General features: G+C 35.4%; 2 protein-coding genes across 2 annotated transcripts in view; both read left to right on the top strand.

Annotated features, from left to right (window-relative positions):
• Positions 1-5,666: 5,666 nt before the first annotated feature.
• On the top strand, positions 5,667-9,091 carry LOC141405261 (uncharacterized). Its single transcript, XM_073989373.1, has 2 exons — positions 5,667-6,541; positions 6,698-9,091. Exon 2 carries the CDS (start codon positions 6,939-6,941, stop codon positions 9,081-9,083), a length of 2,145 nt encoding a protein of 714 aa, XP_073845474.1. The 5' UTR covers positions 5,667-6,541; positions 6,698-6,938; the 3' UTR covers positions 9,084-9,091.
• A 1-nt stretch (position 9,092) lies between these two features.
• LOC141386752 (uncharacterized) overlaps positions 9,093-9,099 on the top strand; it is a 675-nt gene continuing 668 nt past the window's right edge. Inside the window, exon 1 of the mRNA XM_073955672.1 lies at positions 9,093-9,099. This exon is cut by the window's right edge and continues 668 nt beyond it. Coding sequence (XP_073811773.1) covers positions 9,093-9,099 — 7 coding nt within the window.

Below are 9,099 nucleotides of genomic sequence, written 5' to 3' on the forward strand. Positions count from 1 at the left end.
GCATTCGGCGTTCTTGTCATGCCCGAAGTTTGACATTTCTATTGACAGTGATGCCACATTGTCAAGAAAAATGAACGAAAATGTGTGAAGGGGAACACACGATAAGTGTGTGTGGTGTTGCACACAATCACGACGTCGTATACGCAGCGGCTTACGCCGTTGTTATACAAGGTTAACATAACAAACCCGAACACGTTGGCATAGGCCTGCCGAAGCCATACTGATTCGGGAAGTTAACCGAGGTATGCTTAGGGTGGGGAAGAACCGCGACCCTAAGATTAAGAGAACAGAAAAGTCATCAAAAAAACGAAAGCCGGGCAAATTATTTTGTTGGCACCATGTGCTGTAAATCTTTTGCGTGGTAAACGCCTATTTTCCTTCCCTGAAGGTCTTCAATTTCATATAGGGATGTTCCCATATTGAAATTCGCATACGCAACAAAACACAACCAGAATACTGAATGGTTACAACAGGTCAGGTATTTCGAAAAGAATCGAATCAAAAATCAATAAGTCCTGCAAAGTTTCTCATAAGCAGAAAAAAAAACTCAAAAATCCTGAAAGACAGAATAAATTGAGACAGTAGATTATCTAGGCTGTGGTAGATCAGGGTAAAAGTTTGTAAGTCCGGGTAAAATTAATTCGAATAATATTCGAATCAGAAAAAAAGGTCTTAGCTGGTGAAGAAAAAAAAATAGGACTTCGATAGGCTCTTCAGTCCTCTTCGCCTACCCCTATTGTTCTATGAGGTAGACTGTCAAACGTAGGAGTGATTGTTGTCAGTTAGAATTTCCTCAAAAAGTTACTCGAGGCCTCTTCAGTGTATTTTTAGATAAGCATAGAACGGCTTTCTAAAAATACACTGAGAAATCGCCAACCAGACAACAACCAGTCCTACGGAAAATGCTCCAACTCAAGGTTGAGCGCTGCCGTCCGAAGGCTCTCCAGACTAACCGCCCCTACAACCTTAAGGTACTTCAGCTGACCTCGAGTCGAACTGAAGACCAGTCTTCGGGTACAGTTAGTCCAGTTCTGTGTACACCCTGTGTGTACGTGAAAACAAACAAAAATATACTACTACTTAAAGCCTGTATATTTTAAGAGAAAGAACTAACAGTCAGTAGTTTGAGCCTATCAAACACCTCTTGCCGTCTTTTAATAGAAATAAAAAAAACAACAAATGTCTTGAGGGCGACGACCCTATGCCTCACGCAATCGGAAATAGAATGGTAACTACCACGGAAAATGTAAGCAAAGTGAATAGTAATTAACTATCACAAAGTTTTGAGAAAAAAACTGACTAAAACTGATGAACCACAGATCCAAACTAACGATCGGAAAAAATTTTTCAAAACATCCCACGACGAAACTCTATAATCAAATCTCAAACCAGAAACAGGAAAAAAATTGCCAAAAGAAACTCTTAAGTCCTTATCAGTGCAGGTGCCAGAAAAAAAATGAAAACTAATACGTCTTAAATGTGCCAACAATCGAATAAATATCAATAATTTTACTTTCAAAAATTTCCAGAAAAATTTCCAATAAATTCAGGTCAAAATTATTTCATAAAATGTATAAGGTAATTGGTAGAAGGTTAAGGTATCAGCCAAGATAAAAAAAATCAACAACAACAAACAATCTTCAACATCTCTCAAAAGCGTAGGCAAAAATTTTCCCCAAAAATTTCAATTCTAATAAATCAATATATTAAAGCATCTATAATATCGCAAATCATGCAAATGATCATAAATAATCAACTGCAGATGACAATATATTATAAAGCTTTAAAGAAAATCGAAGTATGAATTCAATAACGTAGGAGTTTTGTCACAAAATTGCAGCTTGACATAAACTCAGGCTTGCAAGACGACTAAAACTCTTTTCCTTTAAGTTGACATTCAAGAAATGATATCATAAATTTGATTGACGTTAAGTCGCAATTGAGAAGTTGTAATATAACAACAACTCAAGACATACTGAAAACCAATCAAACAAAAATTCATACACCTAATGTTCAGGAACAATTCCCATTGATGGGAGTTGAACCCAAGACATTGGCTTGTACGTTGGGCGCCATTGTTATGTAACTAGTTTGGAGTGTAAAGGGGGAATGAGGCATACCAAGATGTCGCTGGTATACACTTGCCATTGAAGAAATTCGGCCTAGCTCAGTGGCCACTCCTGACTAGCCATAAACAAAATTGATTCATTATTAATTCGCAATCACAAACAGGATGCTTTATTTAAAGAAGAAAAATGATATGATGTTGCTGTTGCTGATATGGGTACCCAAGGTGTTTGTTGGGATACCATGCCCTCCCAATGGATTTTCTACAAAATCCCCAATGAGCCTCATCAATGATGAGGACTCCCAAAATTTGCATTGGCTGAACCCTCCTACTACTTTACCTTATAAGAATGTTCCTAAAACATATTTAGGTTTAACAATTATTTTCGGATAACAATTCACATATCAATTTATTCAAGGTATAATCGTTTATAATAAGCGGTAGTATTTCGTAGATCGTAAATTAAATCTAAAAATAAATTGTCTTATTTATAGACTAGATGGGATAAAAAAAACGATGACAAGTTAATAATACAATTTGTTTGTATGTATATACATACGTATGGAAAAGAATTAAATGAGTCTAAAATGAACAGATGTCCATCCCAGATAACTGTGCCATTGCGCACTTTTATAAAAGAAGCGAAGATAAATTTTGTAATCCTGATTACTACCTTTTTGAGCTCACGAAGGTTTCAGAATATTTTTGTTTAAATTTCAATCTAAATCCAAAAGTTTTATACTAATTGTTTTTGGGATAGACATTCACAAATCGAAGTTGAAATGGTATCAATTAAGAATAATGGGAAACGGGGTAACATGGGGGGAATATATAATCAAATTCACATCACTGTAATAAGTTTATGATCTAGAATAAATATTGATATAAATATGAGGTATGTTTGGCCTCACGGGAGTCTCCAGAACTAAAGTGGTACTAGTTCAAACGATTTTAAATTTGTAATTCCAAAATTGATACGTACTAAAATCCAAAAAAAAATGATGTTCGAATAATAATCGGGTATGAGATCAATTTATAATTGATCTTAAACAGCTTGAATTGAATGGCATAAATCGTTTTAAAAGAATGGCCCGAAATTGAAAATCATGGTGCTTAATTTTTCTAATATTCAACGATATATTTTCTATTAAATTTATAAACTTCACTATGAAAACCAAACTCGATGATAAACCAACAAGAAAAGCACAATTGCTAAATCGTACTTAAGATCTCAATTCAAAGACTGCTTTGTGATTTGGAATCCTCTATCCAAAACCTGAATCGATTCTCAAAATGGTATAAACCGAGTTAAATTTAATTGGAATTAAATTCACATCAGTATTTCTCTCCAATAACAAATCCAATTAAAACTGTTTTAAATAAATTAAAATTGATATAAATCAATTTTAATTTATTTGAAAATGATATAGATTACCATATGTTCTTTCTGTAATCGATTTCCAAAATTACATAAATAAATCTCGACTTGATTTTTGATATCGAAAATAATCAACACTTGGTTTCCATTAGGAACTTATTTTTTTAATGATTAAAATTTTAGCATTTTCCAAAACGATTTACCTTCCTATCCAAAGTTATTGCTTATGTACCAAAATACGTATAAAATTTGGAAGAAGACAAGGTAAATTGACTCATCAAAAGAATGTGCAAAAAAGAAACGTGACTGTACACAATGGTGCGGTACACGCTTACCGTTAGTTATGGAGACGTACCGTTATAAAGAATTCGATAGTTTTATACAAAGTATACATAGAATGTGTATACACACTTATGCTAGATAATATCGCATAATACGTAATATATAATGCACCATAATTATAGAACGAGATCGGCTGTCCGTCGATTCTTATGTTGTAGAAAAACTAGTTCTCTTATTCCCCCACCTGTGGTGGAGAAATATGAGAGACTAAATGAAATCAATAATTCACACTAACTGGAAATGTGTACCGTTATAAAAACACTACTCTTGTTACTCTACTGCAATATTTGTGTTATCTCGGTACTTATCTGTAACTCCAAAATGTTTCAGGATTACTTGTCCAGAACGCTCCTTGACTATTCCTATTTGTTTTCATTCAGGTAGTGTACTGAAGTTATCATAAACTGGTGGTTGTTGTGATGTCATAGTTGATGCATTCGTGCAGCGGGACTGCTATACCATATTGTTGCTTTAAGTTGCATCACTTTTCCACAGTGATGTTGTGACGTCACTCCTCGTTTAAAACTTGGCAAAAAGGTGGTTGTGAAATGGCTATGACTTCGGATTTATGATGGTGCACGTTTAGTATATGTTGTTGGTGATGATTGGCAAGAAACACAGCAATTAATTTTGTCACACAAAAATGTAATGATTTCCGGAAAATTTTAGGCAATGACGGTGGCTACGGCTGTTATCCAATATTTGAGAGGGAATGTATGTGTGGGCAGGTGTTATTGCCGGGCAAAAAAAATATTTCCCCAATAAATTCGTTTTATGAACGCGGGTGCTTTTACAAAAAGAAAAGCCTTAAATCGGTGTTGAAATTATTTTGCACTGCTCTCATGCCTAATGTGGTGGAATTTGGCGGGGAGTGCTGTACCGAATTGTTAATGCCAACCGCCATGTGCCTTTGGTCAACCTGTTGGGTAAAAGCAAAAGAATTGCACACGCCAATGTTAGTATGTCGGTTTGGCAAAACTAAAAATTCCACACTAAACTCACCCTTTTGTTGTTGGTTTTTAATTCCGCATTTATTTTAATGTTCCGTACGGAAAATATTTAATAATTATTCCCGAAGATTAGAATTATGATATTTTCGAACGGGAGCTATTCAAAATGGCGGATTTGTCCAGCAAATTCTTAATTTGCAATTTTTCCTTATTGGACGACTGGCCGGTTTGCGGGTAAAATTGAAATGAATGCATTCGCATTCGGCGTTCTTGTCATGCCCGAAGTTTGACATTTCTATTGACAGTGATGCCACATTGTCAAGAAAAATGAACGAAAATGTGTGAAGGGGAACACACGATAAGTGTGTGTGGTGTTGCACACAATCACGACGTCGTATACGCAGCGGCTTACGCCGTTGTTATACAAGGTTAACATAACACATCCACCCATTGCACGCCCTGCTCTATTTACTTTTGTGGCTTCAACCCAGTATATATAGAAGTTTTTAAAATAGGATGAGAAATACGCGTTTTATTGGATTCAACATGGGTTTCGAATAAAAAGAAAATATCAAATTGATTTATGAAGTTTAAAAAATTACCAAAATTAATAGCCCTTTGAAGATTAGCGACATTATATGACAACAAATGACACGATTCTGATTGCTATTGAATGTTTGTAATGTTAACAGTATTCTTATTGTAGCTATCTTTGGATATTTTATCAAATAAAGAATCTCCAATTATGCTTTTTAAATAAGTAACATCATTTTCTGACGATGCAACTACTCTTCCTTGTGACCAATAGTAACGTTTTTCATTAATAAAAATAGAAAATTCGCCCAATTTAACGTTGACGTCATTTTTCCTTTGAAGTACCTCGTTTCTTAGTTTGCGCATATTAAACCGTATGCTCTGCTCAGTTTCGGTGTAGTCTCTTTGTATATAAACATTATTTCCGCTCATGTTTCTCTTGACCGACAAAACCTTTTGTGCTTGCATACAAGTTCCCAAAGTAAATACAAACAGCCTTCCTGATGCAACCATCCGGGTGTTAATTATATCAACATCGATCTTCATATCCTCATTGCATAGTTTAATAAATTGTTTTTTCGCAATAGCAGGAGTTCGGCAGTTTAAACCACTAACTACTATATTTGATGACCTAGACCTCCGATCTATAGTCTCTAATCGCGAAGTTAGCTTCCTCATTTCCTCTTTTAATTTCAAGTTTTCTTGCTGCAGTTCTCTGATTTCATTTCTCATTTCTATTAGATCTTCTTTTTTAGCAACATCTTTTAGCTTTTCATCTAATAACTCCCCCAGTTTGTTCCACGAAAAAGCGTCTTGTGGATTAGAATTCATTTTCTTTACAGGATTACGTTTTTTTCGGAGTGTTATCTGTATTCTCGGGTGATGTGGACAATAGCGTTCTCTTCGCACTCATTTGCTTAGCATACTTTTAGGCTTTTGGCAATTATGTTGGCAGTGTTGGAAAATGCACCAATGCACATTGATAACACTTGACAACACTTTTCTATCGTCAGCTGTTCGATTATTTATCGTTGCAATGGACTTATCAGGTTCGATAGAAGAGTGCAGCTGTTGTTTACGTTTTGTGCTTAAAGGTGTTGGTGGCAAAATAATATTTCCAGTGCTTTTTCTTTTGATTTGTGAAATTTTGTTTGTAAAAATATCAAAAATAATAGTCACCGGCAATGAGAATGTTGGTGTCTCCTCGATATAGTGTTGGCGGGATGAATCCGAAAGCAGTGGGCCCAATTAAATGTTGCTGTGTGTGTGGTAAGTTTAGAATACCGGCAATTAACTTGGAGCAAATCAAAAACACGTCTGTTTACAACAACTATATATACAAAACTTTTTTAAATATTTTTGTTTTTGAAAAGAATAAATATTATTCTCTAACAGAAAATCATTTTTTTTTTTTTGTCGCTCGAGAAAATTCGTGTTACGCAATCGCGGTACACTCATACAAACATTAATAGTCGTTCGTGAAAAGTGTTGGAACATACACATAAAAACATTCGTGTTCTAATTCGTATTAGAAAACAATACTTTGAAAAAAAAGACACCATATTGAGTGAAAATTTTGATTTTGGCGCTTTTATTTTCGAAATAGAAGCCAATTTCTCTTTATTGACTTTCCTGATTTTGTTGTGTTGCTCTTAATTCGTTCAAAATGCCTAAAGACGATGTGGAATTTGTTGAAGAGACTGCTAGTGGCTCAGAGCTAGCTTCTCTTAAACAACAACGTAGCTCAATAAAGAAAAACATTGCCAATATACAAAAGAAAGTGGAAAAGGATGGATCTAAAATGGATTCGACCATTTTAGAATGTCGTCTCGATATATTAGAATCGTATTTCAAACAGTTGTGCGACATACAAACAAAAATTGAAGCAATTAATGCTAGTGACAATGGTCGTGTTGAACTTGAAGAAACATTTATTGTTGCCAAATCAAAAATATTAAAATTGATAAAGAAAAATTGTGGTTCAGTGTCTATGGAATCTAGTTTCATGAACGCTTCAATGGCTTGTGGTTCAAATTCTCGTCTGCCTTCACTTAAGTTGCCCAATTTCAATGGAAAATATAGTGAATATCAAAGATTCATAACTGCTTTTAATAATATGGTACATGAAAACCCATCGATCAGTATAATTGAGAAGTTTAATTATTTAATTAATTGTCTTTCGGGTCCTGCCTTAGCCGTGGTCGAACCATACCAAATTTGTGAAGAAAATTATGAAAAAGCTTTACAAAGATTACAAGAAAGATATGATAATAAAGTGCTCATATTCTTAGAACATATCGAGTCATTGTTCAACGTTCCAAAAATGCAGAAAAGTGACAGTGTTTCTCTGCGTCATCTAATTGATACGGTTTCTGCAGTTCGTGGTTCATTGTTATCTCTCGGTTCTGAAGCAGATGTTATGAATGCAATTTTAGTGCACATGGTGTTATCGAAATTGGACAGTGATACAAAAGAGAACTATGATGAAAAACAAGACTTCAAATCGTTGCCCTCATGGGACTTGTGTTACGAACTTTTAAGTCGTCGTTGTCAGTTTCTCGAAAGCCATAGAAAGAGAACTGAAGTTACTGAAAAAGTGGTTGTAAATAAACCTAAACCAAATACTAGATTCAATCGGTCGGCTCATACTTTTGTCAACTCAAATTCGAATTGTTGTTACTGTAACTCGAGTGAACATAACATCTCAACTTGTTCGTCGTTCGCAAATATCGTCGTTTCGGAACGTTTTAACTTCGTAAAACGTAGTGGACATTGTATTAATTGTCTTCGAAAAGGGCATATGGTCTCGAAGTGTCCCTCAAAATCTCGATGCAGAGTCTGTGATTCTGCACATCATACGCTGCTGCACATTTTTAGTAACCCAGAACAACCAACTACATTGAATTCGAATGGAAACTCACCGCAACCATCAACCAGCTCAAATCCAGTTTCGTTAGTGGCTCGTTCATTCAAGAGAGCAATAATTCCAACCGCTTTGATTCTTATGAAGGACAATTGTGGTACATTTCAATCGGTAAGAGCATTATTAGATTCTTGTTCGGAACTCAATTTTATATCGGAAGAAACAGCAAAGAGACTCAAATTCAAATTTTGTCCATTCTCACAAGAAATATCGGGAATTGGAGAAGTTCGAACAGCAATTAAGTATTCTGTCGAGGCTACAATAAAATCAAGATGTAGTTCGTTCGAGTGGTCCTCCCGTTTCGCTGTTACTAAAAAGATTTCATCTCGTCAACCTGGTGAATTAATCAATACTTCGCAGTGGAAGATTCCGCAAAACATAGAATTAGCTGATCCATTGTTCTACAAGCCACAACCTATCGATGTGCTGCTGAGTGCCGAAGTTTTCTTTGATTTGTTGTTGGATGGCAGAATTTCGTTGGGAAATGGCCTTCCGTGCCTCACTAATACAGTATTCGGCTGGATAGTTGGTGGTTCGTCGGCCAGTCGTCCAAGTTCGAGATCGTTGACGTGTAACTTGACTGTAAGTACACTTATAGAACAAAATACAGATGATTCGTTGAACAAAATCTGGAAAGCTGAAGAGTATTCGAAGTCCCCTTCAACATACTTTGACGAAGAACAAGTATGCGAGGATCATTTTGTCGAAAATAGTCGTTTCGGTTCTTATGGAAGTGTACAAGATCGTCTTCCATTCAAGAAATCGCCTAATTATCTTGGTAACACATTCGAAATCGCTCGTAGACGTTTTTTGTCGCTCGAAAGACGGCTTGAACGTGATCAAACTTTGAAATCGATGTATGAAGAACTCATGCAAGAATATGTGTAGCTCGGACACATGTCGC

The sequence above is a fragment of the Musca autumnalis genome, unplaced genomic scaffold (assembly GCF_047663935.1).
Source record: "Musca autumnalis isolate F117 unplaced genomic scaffold, ASM4766393v1 scaffold_5, whole genome shotgun sequence".
Classification (NCBI taxonomy): domain Eukaryota; kingdom Metazoa; phylum Arthropoda; class Insecta; order Diptera; family Muscidae; genus Musca; species Musca autumnalis.

What these genes read in the sequence shown, in the direction of transcription:
- LOC141405261 (XM_073989373.1), top strand. Translation starts at nt 6,939, where the DNA reads ATGCCTAAAGACGATGTGGAATTTGTTGAAGAGACTGCTAGTGGCTCA.